Here is a 12,927-nt window from a genome sequence, read left to right on the forward strand (position 1 = left end):
GGCGAGGGGAAGCGCCGCCAGAACCGCACCCCCGGCCCGAAGGCGCCGGATTTCCACCATTCAGCGACCGCCGGAATCTCTGCGGCTGCCCGGGCCCGGCCCCTTGCCCGAGAGCTCTGCCAGCGCCGGCAGCAAACAGGACAGCACGCACGCAGGCCTTCATGGGTTTTATTTAAAATTTACATTAGAGTTAGAAAGGTGTCGGGCTAAACAGTGCTGGTTCTGCGGTGTTTGTCGTGTAAATACATAACTCCGTGCAGCTCTGGCCCAATCCCATTTGTAAACAGGAACGGAACCCGGGAGCGGGGAGAGGACGGCAGCCGGGAAGAGCATGCGGGGCTGGCTGGGGCGCCGGGCACGCTGCACCCTGCGCACGGGGACTGGGGTGGACCGCTGTTATTATCATTATAGCAGCTGTCAGCATCGCCTCTCCCTCCTCAGACTGCCAGCTTTTTTCTAACTTTAAAGAACAAGAGGAGGTTTAGTTAAGAAAGAAGAAAAAGGTACTACTTGACCCACGTTCACCAGCCAACGGAGGTTGTTTAATAAGGTGGTGAGACACAGGAGGACACCAATGAAAACACATAGTTCTTCTTACTTTATTTCTTTGTTAAAATTAAATATTTGGTGGCTGCCAAGAGAGCAAATTGCACCATGTTTATATTTGCTTTGACTCTGAATGCACAGTTTCCAAAACCAATCAAACAACAGCATATTGAAAATACTCCTTCAGCTTCACACCTCGTGGAAGCCCGTGACATTTATATTATTAAAGACAAAATTAGAAAAAAAATATGCCCATTAACAATGTTGGAAAATGTATTCGCTACATCATTAGTCCAAACATCACATTTCTGTTGCTCTTCAAAGTTTCAGGTAAACAATCGGTTCTCCCGTATTACCCTGTCTTGTCACACAAATTACAAGACACTTCAATTTTAGATACCATGCAAGTCAGTAAAAGAGCTTCTTTCCAAGACACTAACACTGAAGATTTGTTCCCCTCCCCCCCCGCCCCAGACATAAGACCCTTAAACTCTTCTAGAAGTGGCAGTCTTCTCCCTCAGACCCAGTGCAGCTGGCGAAGACAGATTAAAAAAAGCTACAGAAAGAGAAAAGGGAAAAAAGAGAAAAAAACAGAAGATTAGCAAAAAGAAGAAAGACATTCAAAAAGCAGGAAAAAGAGATGCAACATGAAAACAGCTGACAGAGGAGAGATGGAACCTCCTTGGGATACCTCAAGTACTTCAAGGAAATCAAACAAGTAAAAACATTTCTTCTTTAAAGTCTTTAAAAAGACTTTATATAACTTTAAATAACATTCTAATAAGGCAAACGGTCAGGAAGAACAGTCAGTAACCTGCAGTACAGTTAAAAAAAGCCACATTAAATGGTTCTTTTAGCAGATAATCTAGAAATCACTGACAGACTGATATTGACTGGTTTTGGGAGCAGGCCGAGATTTGACAGTAGAGGAAGAAGGAAATATTCAAATTATTTTAACTTGCTTAAAAAAAACCCCAAAACACAAATCAGTCAAAGACTTTTCTGGGAAATAAAACTGTATTTATGGTGAAACAGAACACCTGAGAAAATACATTGCAATCAAGCATTTTAACTGCCTCGATTGCTGGAACCGGAGGCCAGACTGTTGTTTGATCTGGGTTACTGCATGCAGTTGGGCGCTGCCGTGCGCGGGTGGCCAGACCAACACGCTGTGTGCAGAAACTGTCCGTGAGGCTTTAGCGTCATCCAGCCTCTACCTTTCTAGTACAATTCTCAGCAGCGGCTTGCACTAGAACCAGCATCACCTATCACGGCTAGGTCTGAGGCATGCTTATCGTCCAAAAACCCAGGATTTGAAGGGTTTTTGTTGAAACTCTTTGGCAGCATGCACCCTGATCTTTCAGCAGGGTTTGGACGTGTGGATTCACCCACACGCAGAGAACTCGGCCTGCACACAGTGCGACTGAAGGGTCAGAGTCATAACAGGCAAGTCTGAAATGGAAATGAGGATTACATTCTAGTCTTCAGGTAGCATGAATTAAGCAAAAGAAAAAATAAAAGCAAATAAAAAAAGATAGATGATGTCATGAACATGACACCAAGTATAAAGAGAAAAGAGTTTTTTATCCCAGCTATGCAATAATTAAAATAAGGTTGTGTTGACACTTTAACGTCATCAATAAATACATTTAAACTGCGTTGTTATTTCGCCAGCAAAAATAACTCACAGAACTTACTTCCACATCCCTTATTTATCTGGGTGGAGAGGGACCAGGGGGAAGGGAAATCCATTAATTGCAGAGGAAGCATCCAAAACCTTGTTAGGACTAATTTTACATTGTTTAACAAAAGCAATAACCACCAGTACATAGTAAAGACAGAATCACAATGAGGATATAGGAGAGAGCAAGGGTAACACCATGGAAAGGTCACAGCTGAAAGGCTGTCACGTTTTATTAGACCCTCCGATTTAACAAGTAAATGAAGGTCCATTCCAGCCCATTGTATTCAGGGGTAATTACTCAGTACAGAGCCATGGGTTACTGTAAAAGAAGGGCAAAGAAAACAAAAAACAAAAGAAGTAAATGTTAACCAGAATTCACTGTCTGATGAAGTCTTTATTTAAAAACAAAACTCATCCAGAAATACACAGAGAAGACACTTTCAGGCAAAACCGCAGTTGCACTTGGCCAGAGTGAACTCCTGGCCCCAGTGAGCAAAATACCCTCCTTTATAGTGCAAATCTTGCAGTAAAACAAGGCTTTTGCTGAATAGAAAACAGGAAAAGCAACCTGCCAGCATCTGTACAGTTCTAAACAGATGCCAAATAATAAAAAAAGGTAATACTTTTTGCATTAAAAACAGAAATTGTTGGAATCACTGAGAAGAAAGTCAAAGAAACATCATCGTCTTTCTTCACAAACACTGGTATGTACAGCAAGGTGACCAGCTTTCCCTGAGATTGGATCCAGGATGTGCATCCAGGCCAGCACACTGAGAGGGAGACAAGGCAAGAGATCCTTCGTGACCCCTGCAGCATTCAGAGAACACTTAGTTGCAAACCATGGATCCAAGTTTGAGACTCCCCCAAGCCTGGGGACTAGAGGTTTGGACTCAGGCCCGTGCCTGTGAGGATGTCAAGTTTTGCAAAAAGTCCTTTAAAATTATTTGAGTCACACATGGCAGCACAGGGGGGTAACGAGGGGTTAGATACAGCAAATTAAAAAGGGGAGAGGGCAGCCAGTCTCTCGAGACAGCACGTCCCACCCCACGGCAGCATCGGGTTGCGTTCACAGCAGTCCCACGATAGGGGCTAAATGCACACCACCGAGCAGCTGCGCTGTCTTACCGTGCAGCCTTCGCGCAAAATGGAGGGAGAGACAAAAAGCCAAACAACTGAGAAGAGGGGACGCTAGCCCTACGAGCGCTCGGCAGCCTGCTACTGCCTGAAGGGGAAGAGGTATCAGCAATGAGCATCTCTTGCCAGTTCCACGTAGGCTATTGCTGAGTTCTTCACAAGAAAAACCATAACCCAGAACAGCCAAAGGTGCGGACTCTTGCTTAAAACAAAATGGTGAGCGCAGGAAGGGAGCAATGAGTAAAGGTGAGCAAACAGGCACAATGGCATAGCTGCATGTTAACCAAATGTGAGGGCATTCGCTTCTGGTGTGAAGGGAAAGGTTCTACAGGAAACCCGAACTGAAAATGAAAGAAAAAGGCAGATTAATGGTTTTATGGATTAATGACAAAAAAAACCAAAATAAGAATATAAATGTTTCCTAACACACACACAGAGAAAAAGAAATGTTGCTAAGCGTTAATAAGGTTTAATTTGATTACAAAACATGCTTTATGCAGACACACACATGCATACACGCACACACACTCAACAGTGGGATGAACCAAATTTATTTTCTAAAACAATCCTTTCACAGTTTTGCAAGCTACACGACTCGTGAACTGTGCCTTGTTTGTATCCTTGCAAAACAGTGGAGCCCTGCAATACTTTATGGATCAATATGGAGAGTATTTTTCTGAATTCTGGAAAAGTACCATATATACATATTTAATTTAGCAAGGACAAATGACCATTGAAAAAGGAACTGTCTGCATTTGTATAGTGGGAACAAAGAACTTCATTTGATTCAAAGCCCGGCACACAACAGCGTACAGTTATGAGGATTGCCAAAAGCAATCCAAAACCAACAAAAATCAGTAATGTTCACTCTAACTGCACTTTAGCCGTGCCTTCGTACTTAGCACCAGAATGAACACTGTTATTCTTTGAGCTTATTTTTCCACATTCAGAGCCGGATAAGCAGAGAATTGTTTTTTTCATTGTTTTACAGTTACCGCTGGCAGCAGAGACATTCATTCAACCGGACTGCTCAAGACGACTGCAAGCTCCAGTTCGAATCAGTGCAAGACCCTTCTGAAGCTCTTCTGTTAAGTGGAACATCCCATTGAAATCAAATTCAAATGCCTCTCACTGACAGTGTTACGTTTACTTGCTTTTCCATTTCCCTTGATGGAGCTAAGAGGGAAGGAATCCTGGAATCAGCTTTTCCCTATTTAAGGGCAGACCATAAGTTAATTTGGCCTGTATCCTGGACAGAATGTAAATCCTAGCTTTGTCTGCAGGGAAGGGTGGCCTCGAGGCTGAGTTTTTAGGGTGTTTTATAGTTAAGTGTTGCTGTTCCAACAGTTCCCTTCTCCAAGAGACCTGCACACCTCAACCTGGCATGCTGTCACTCTTGCTTTGGATAATAAGTATTGCTGCCCCGTCAAGAAGCAAGACATTCCTGTGGGAGCTTTCTTTTTCCTCTCACCAGAGAATCAACAGCAAATTAAAAAGGCTCAATTAAACACACTCAGCCTAGCTATAAGTAGACCAGTGTCATTAGCAGTTTAACTAATAACCCTAATGAGGATGCTGCTCTCCTGCCAGGCAGGTGCATTTCTTACGCATCTTTGTTTAAACGAGTCTTCATTTTACAATAGATGCTGGCATTTAGCACTGCAGACGCTTATGGCAAGGTTTTTAACCCTTTCAGGCAACCTTACCCGTTTCACAAGCCTGCCCATGACTAAGTGGCCACTTTACATCCCTGCTTACATGAAGCCAGAGACACTCTGGACAGACTCACAGCATAACGCCGCTAACAGGGCTCTGCTCCAGTAGGAACTCCACGCCTTGGCATGACTCATCAGAAACTAAGACGCTGGCCTTATTCAGGGGCAAAGTGCCCTGACAGGCTTTCTGGATGCATCTGGAACACAGCCCTCTTCTACCACTAGCATGACCCTAACCATGGTCACACCGGGCATGGCTCCCAGGAGTGTGGGTCCATGTCTGTCTGCTACAACTGAATATCCCATCCCCGGGTGACCCATTTGACTGTTGAAAATGTCACAAAGTCTTTCAGTCTATCTTCAGAGCCTTCATTATCTGCTAAATGCTCCATTCATCATCTCTTGTGGTTTTGGACAATCAACTATAATAAGACAGCAGGTGAATATTGGTTTGGTTACTTGGCAGTAGCTTCTTTAATGTACACACACACACACACATACACACGTGCACACACACACAGTTTGGTGATTCTCTGGTGCTTTGGGACAAAGGAAAGCTCTAGGTTTGGCAGGTTTTACCATCTGTTAGTATGTGAAATGGGGGGATAAAAACTAGTCTTGCATCCACCTTCACTTGCGCTGTAACCACAAGTTAACAGCACAACTTGGAGGGGCAGGAGGGAAGGAGGAGAGAAGGAAAAGACATTTTCATGGCTAGCTGGGCTTTATCATCAGCACCACATCTCCACAGCAATTGTTGTCATAGTATCAATATGGCCTATGCGATTAAAGAATATAATTTATTTCTAAGGGAGATGGAATAAAGAAAACAGAGCCAACAAAGTGCTGGGAAGGTTTAAAAGGAAGAGGACCTAATCCTTATTTTCCTACTTTTCATGTCCTCATACTGAGTCTCTCTGCATTTTACTTTGCAGAATCTTTAAAGACAAACTTCATTGCATCCTTTTTCTACAACTGCATATATATAGAGAGACTGGTAGAGCATGTATAGTAAAGGTGAAAGCAGTGGAAGACAGAGATAATACTTATAGGCTTCTGAACTTGCACGGGGTCTGTTTTTTTAGGAACCGTAACTGATCCCACTGTGAGGTCTATATTAGTTAATGACGCTTACCAGGACAATGTGCCTCATGCACCATGCAGCAAAACAGCAGCTAACTGTAAAACAGCATACATTTAAGAGCTAATAATGATGATAATGATGTAACCAAAAAAAAAAAAAAAAAAGAAACCAAGTCATGATTAGTGCAAATTACAGAGCTTGGGTTTAAAAGAGTCACCTGTGAAAGAAAAAGGCTAGTGTACTGCCAGCCACTAGGAAACAAGATACAATTAAGCTACAGCTTGTGAAATTCATGGATTGTTAGAGATATTTATGATCTATATAGTGAAATGAATTATTAAGGAAAACTGGAGAAGTTACAGAGCAAAGAAAGCAGCACCATTTCTAACACAGCTATTTTCCTGGAGGAGAGAGAGGCCTCCTACAATCTTCCCAAGCCTCACTCACTAACCTATCTCTTCCATGAAGTTTTCTGTGCCTGTGTCCTTAACTGACAAGGACGGTATCAATGCTTTTCCATATGAACATGCTTGGTGGCAAGGAGCTCTTCTGAAATCACAGCTGCTTCTAGGAACAAGAGTGTGACTTGGGCCACAGCAACTAATTGCATACTATAGGGCATGTCGTCTCCCATTTCTGTTATCCTGACCCTGACTGATCTGAAGTCTACAGTGTAAGCAGTGTGCAGATGTCTGAGGGCTCTAAACATGAAAGAACTCAGCTGTGTATTCCTCACAGAGGCCAGGCTGGGAAGAGGAATCTGTCCTCAGTCAGTCTCAGGCTCCTCAGCATGAAAAGAAATTATAAACCCCTGAAGATAATTCAAAGGAGCAAATCAAAATACGCAGTGGAAAAAGGAACGGACAAGTGAGAAAAGGGCAGGAGCACTAATTGCTCATCGCAAAAGAATGTTGACATTGAAGCAGCTCCAGCTCAAAACTACAAGGACTAAACCAGGGTCTCATTCTGGTTATTGGTTTTTTCCTCTCCTGTCTCATTTCATGCCAAGTTTAACAGTCAAGGGCTATTTTCCCTGACAAACAGTCCTGTCAGCTCTCTGGGCACATGCCATATTGGTCATATTAACAGCACTTCTCCATGGATTTAAGACTGCGCAGGCAAGATTTGCTCTGGTTTTGCCCCAGGGATGTGCAGAGTGGGGATTATGGCAGTGGCATAGAAACCAGACCCTTGTTTATCTGCGTGCTGCCCTTTGTACACATGCTAAGGTGGCACAGCACTCCGTTTTGGGAAATGTTCCACAGTGAGACAAAAAGGAACTGCTCATTGCTAGGTGAACCAGGAGGACTGTTTCAGCTGTACAGCTGGTTGCTCTTGAGCAACTGCAGAGCATTAGGAGCCTGGCATGGGCACTGCCGGCGGCCCAGATCACAGGACCCTTACGAGGGGCTGGATCCTGTCACACCAGTCCCTGGCATGGGGAACTCCTGCTAAAGCCATGCAGGATATCTCACTGTTTTTGTGGAGGGCAAAAAGCTGATTTAGGGCCGGAGAAAAGTACGAGCACTAACAAGGAGCTATGACCTGTCCCCTCATTTTGCAGATTTCAGACTTCAAGACTATTAGTCTCCCTGAAAAATTTCCACAGTTTAAGCTTTTTCCCAACCTAAACAAGTAAGACCCTGAGACAGGACACACTCCTCTCTGGGGGTAGTGGGACATCCCTCCTACCCACACCCTAGCCTTGGCAGCTAATATTGTTCCACTTATTACAAGCACTGACAGACCAAGGCAGGAGCAGGGAATCTCGGGAATGAAAACAAGATCATCCTCTCCCATGTTGTCAGCAAGCAATGACGGAGGTTAGCACTGCTCCCTTCTCTTCAGGATGGCAGCTAAAGGTAAAATGCTTCTAGCTACTGCTCAGTCTTAGTAGGGATTAAATCTGTCTGCAAACCTTCCCCTGATAAGGACTGGCTAGGTTGGGAGAGAAATATGAACACCCAGAAAAATAGGAAAGGAGAACCATTACCAAAAAGCAAATACCACTGGGTTAGCAACTTACTTTTTTCTTTCCTTATCTCTTTTAAGAGTTTGCGATCCTCCAGCCTGCTGAGCCTGAGACTGGAGCAACTCAGCTGCTGTCTTCCTTTGTTTAAATGCATTTACTTCATCATCCAGAGACTTCTTCTTATCCTCTAGCTTCTTTTTTTCATCCTGATGTAACTTCTTCAGGCGATCAAATTTTTCGTGCAGCTAGAGGGGAAGGAAAGAGGTGAGCAGCACTACCAGATATTCTGTTCACAGGAAAAGAGGAAGATGGAAGGATCCCATGAGATCTGAGCCTGCAAGTTTTCATTGGTCTCTATATCACTTCTAGCCCCCTGAGCTGACATGGTGTAGACAAAGGGCAGGGAACAGTCTCCTTCCACAACAGCTTACAGACCAGGCAATGTTCCAGTGATGCACCATTGCACAAACTAAGAACAGAGGATTGGAAGAGTATAACCGTAAAAAAAATTAATCCATTTCTAGGGGTCTCCGCCTCATTTTAAAGGTCAGTACATTAATCGATTTTTCACAAGGCTAAGGCAGTTCTATGGGTATCTTTTTTATTTAACAAGCTTATATCGGGCTGTTTCTCTCCTTGAATTTTGCCACACTGCAACTCTCCATCAGAATCAAGACCATGGCACTTTCATGGTGCAGTTAAGTTGTATGCTACAAGCACAGCGATCTTGTTTTGTACCACAGGACGAACACCTTAATGTCTCCATGACCCCAGGTTAAACTTTAGACTTCTTGATAAGGAAGTCCTAAACCACACTATGCAGAAAGTGCTTTGGCAGCAGCTACCTATTTGGGAGTGGATCTATCACTCACAACCATGAAGAGACAAATACTGCAGTCTTCACCTCTTTTTCTGCCTCCTTCAGCTCCGCTTCTTTTTCCTTGACCCTCTGGACAAACATTTGCCTCATTGCCTCTTCTTTTTTCTGCAGTTCCCCCAGAAACTCATTTCTTTTGGCTTCATAAGTTTCTTGTAAGCTAAAAAGAAAGGAAAGTCCAGTGATGTGAGTTGGGAAAAACTGCTTCCCCTGGACCTCCGAAATCAGGGTTTCACCATGAATACTGCTGCCCACAGCACATTTGCCACTCACTCACCCATGTGTGCCCAAGGATGTATTTACCCAATCACTTCTTGGCTCTGTACACTATTGCACTTTTCTGTATGTTGAATGCTGGGCAACTCAAAGAGACCAGCTGGCAACAAACACTAGCTCAGAAGGACACTGCTGTATCTTTGCAGCACAGACATTTCTACTCCTATACTTGCAGTTCCCCAATCAATCCTGCACACGCTGTCTGTGTTTTCACCTTCTCCCACTGAGCCAGCACCTTTGCTAAAGTTTGGATTTATCTGACCTGGCAGGTTTTCTTGCTGCATTGATTCTTTATATGCTCTCTCAAGGACACACACATACACACACACACACGCAGTGCATCCAACAATGCCTCTCTCAAGCTCTCCTGTCTCCTCCAGGGATCCCACCTGAAGGGTTTGCTGTCTGGATCGGTGTCCTTGAAACCCATCTCTTCCAGTTTACATCGCCGGTACAGCTCATAGTGGCGTGTGTGGGTCTGTTCACGAAGGTCTTCCATGTTCACGCGGATCAGCATCTCCCGCAGCTTCACAAAGTCACAGTGAGCTTCATTCTCCACTGTAAGAAGACATGATAAGGAATAAAATGGGGGGAGAAACAAGGGTCTCTTCCCACATTCCTCACCTGTCTACTCCTTTAACAGGTTTGACAGCCCTTCCGAGCAGAGAAAACTGTCACTATAGGCCTGACACAAGGATTTAACAAAGGATAATTCCCAGTGAGATATTAAAGTCCAGCAGGCCCTCGCTCCTCTTATGAGAGCCCACTGCCTCCTGGCGGAAGTGTCACCATTCATGCCACGAAAATCCCAGGGCTCAACTCACCCTGCACTGTGCCCCAGGGGTACTGACGAGCTTTCATCATTTTGTTTCCTATTTTCAGCTCCTCCGTGCTCCCGATCACTGCAAACGGCAAGTGGGCCTGGAACACATTTAATGATACCCACGTTAGTCTCTCTCAACTCTGGCTGACTTACCAGCACACAGAGATTAGCACAGCCACTGAGCAAGACAGTCATTATGCACACGCTAATCTCAGGGAGTCTAGTCACTGGCCACTAGCCCAAGACAACAGGGGAGAAGGGAAGGTCCTTTTTAGAAATCTTGTTAGTGCTACCACTCTATATCCTCTACCTGGCTGATCCTCCCAGCCACAGGGTCTCAGGTGAGAAGAGCCAGTGCAAGACTAGCATCAGAATGACAGCTTGAACAACGCGCTGCGCGGCTCTGACTGCGGTGCTGTCCCAGGGGTTGCCATGGGTGAGGAGAACATCTGCACAAGCACAGAAGCAATAAAAGAGGTCTTGGAGCCTTCTTGATTTTATCCCCCCACCACTCCCTCAGCTCACACTGGAGCACAAGACAACTCGCTCTTTTGGATCACGAGATCAAAGTCGCTCCTTCACCCCCAGAGCAACAGCTTTCCTCCCCGCTTGCTTCAGCCCTAGTGAGGAGCTGTAACACTAGCTTAACTGTGCCTTGTTAAGCTCTTCAAGGTGAGACACACTCCACAGAGTACAGTTGTTACAAGTACCTGAAGGCTGGCTAAGAACAAGAGGGATTTACTTTCCAAAAACTCAGAAATAAAAAATAGTCACTTCTTCGTAAAGAAGATACTTTTTGCCTCTGCAGAGAGACTAAGAGTATCACCCAGTGCGAGCTCAGCGGAGTTGGAACAGAAACACTCCCGACACCTCTCTAGGCTCAAGAAACCTCACCTTACACTCCTGTCATTCCCCAAACTCAGGCAGCCAAGCAAATCCCCCAGACACTGCTATTGTACTTTGCTGCATTTATCTGTTGTGCAATAAGTGAGATTTCCCCCCACCTCCCGCTTGCTCCTGGGAACTATACTGCCAAGCAGCAAAGAAGTCAAGTGCAAGGTTTCAGCACTTAAAATAATGTTACCAGCTCCCTACACCCACCCCTTCTGCTGAATTTTGTGCAGTGACATTTGTTAGCTAGAGTTTTTAAAGTGTGCTGAGTTCTGGGCAATTAAAAGGGCCCCAGGAAGCTAATTAAGATCAGTGACCGTGGACTGCTCTCAAGAGCAGGTAGTGAAGTTTTAATTCCACAGGTTATCTAAAAACTTGGACAAGTTCATGACAGCTGGTACAAGTGAAAGATTTCAGAGATTACATTTTCTGCTTTCAGGGCGTCGCTCATACAGTCAAACTTCAAATACAGGAAAACTGCCTGCAAGCACTCACAAAGATGGGCTTCTCAGCTTTTATTCCTTGACCTCCCAGCTCTCGCATGGGACACGCGCAGAGTAAGCGGGGCTGGCAGTCAGTCTGATGGGGCCATGCTGGGCTACGCAGAGGCTCTATGCGGCGGTGCCTCCCGGATCACTCTCCATGCCGAGTTACCATCGCAATCACACTGATGCACCAGCGCCTGGAGGGATGCAGGCCAGCATGGAGCTGTGCCTGGTCTGTGCAGGGTAAGTTCCCTGCGGGAGGGGCCAAGCAACAGAAAAAGGAAAGTGGCCTCCCAGGTTGAAGGAATCTGATTTTCAGCAGAAAGCTGTCTAATCACAAAGGGCAGGGAATACAAAACACTGGAGGGGAAGGAAACAAAGCTGTCTCAACTGAACAGCCACCACAACACATAAGGGAAACTCCCCTAGCCAGCTTCCAAAAGAATAATTTACCGCCTCATTGCTACAAGCTGGAGTTTTTCCTGCCTTCAAGACATACCACGCACAAGTGGCAGCACTATCCACAAACACTTCTGCACATGGGGTCAAGAACAGTCAGCAATCCCTGTGGAGCAGGTCACTGCCTCTCCACCGGCTGCAAACAGGCCTTGCATGTCCCGCAGTGTCCCGTTGTGCAGCCACTGTCAGGCAGCCTGACAGGGTAAAGACCCCAGGGCTGAGCAAGGGCCACACGCCACCTTCAGCTGCTCTTGGAAGAACCAGAGACATCACACTGCGGGGACATGCTGGCTACTGCCAGGCATTGGGTGGGCTATTCACCTACTGCAGGTCGGCTCCTCACTACAGGATACACTGGAACTGGTCTGTACCTGTGTCCAACTGCTGGAAACTCTGAAATGCCCCAGGTACTAAACCCCACAAAGGCTACACCCTCCTCTGCAGGTCTACACGGTGCTATTTCCAGAGGAAAAGCCATTGTGGTTCTGTGGCGCCTGAGGTTTCAAGCCAGCTGCTCTCCCTCCAGGACACAGGATTAGGCAAATGTTTGCGAGTGGCAATGTGCTCCCCACTGGTGACCAGCTCCTCCACAGCCCACCAGAGCTGCCCACTTTTCTTCCCATCCTGCCACTTCGGGGTGAAAGCTTCCAGACCTCCCTGTTGGCTTCTTCAAACTGTCCATGAGGAGCATCCCATAGTCAGCTTCTCCCACAGCTGTTAATGCTTTTTGTTTGCTTCCTATTCAAGTCTCCAGAGAGTGAAGTAAGGGTATTTCCAAGGGACAAAGCCAGAGGTGGGAGCAAGAGGAGCAACCTGAGACAGTGGCAGAAACACCATGCTATGGCCACACAGGCACAGCCTGAACCTCGGCCATCCATGGGCCCCGTTACCCTCAACAGCAGAGTCGCTTCCTCCACTGGTATCAACTGTTCGGCTGCTGTCTTTGCCAGTGAGGAAATGCTGCTGATTTCCTTCTTCCAT

At 45.7% G+C, this 12,927-nt stretch overlaps 1 protein-coding gene across 3 annotated transcripts in view; it reads right to left on the reverse strand.

Annotated features, from left to right (window-relative positions):
• Window positions 1-2,524: 2,524 nt before the first annotated feature.
• Window positions 2,525-12,927, reverse strand: part of SEPT6 (septin 6) — a 22,690-nt gene continuing 12,287 nt past the window's right edge. The window contains exons 5-10 of one of the 3 annotated variants that reach the window (XM_009889273.1): window positions 10,113-10,209; window positions 9,678-9,846; window positions 9,040-9,172; window positions 8,190-8,380; window positions 6,215-6,258; window positions 2,605-3,705 (exon numbers count right to left, since the gene is read on the reverse strand). In XM_009889273.1, coding sequence (XP_009887575.1) covers window positions 6,255-6,258; window positions 8,190-8,380; window positions 9,040-9,172; window positions 9,678-9,846; window positions 10,113-10,209 — 594 coding nt within the window. In that variant the 3' untranslated portion in view covers window positions 2,605-3,705; window positions 6,215-6,254. Of the gene's footprint in view, window positions 2,550-2,604; window positions 3,706-6,214; window positions 6,259-8,189; window positions 8,381-9,039; window positions 9,173-9,677; window positions 9,847-10,112; window positions 10,210-12,927 lie in introns of those variants that run through there. The other 2 variants (XM_009889271.1, XM_009889272.1) reach the window with 2 other exon arrangements.

This window comes from Charadrius vociferus, unplaced genomic scaffold (genome assembly GCF_000708025.1).
Source record: "Charadrius vociferus isolate BGI_N301 unplaced genomic scaffold, ASM70802v2 scaffold7, whole genome shotgun sequence".
In the NCBI taxonomy this organism is placed as follows: domain Eukaryota; kingdom Metazoa; phylum Chordata; class Aves; order Charadriiformes; family Charadriidae; genus Charadrius; species Charadrius vociferus.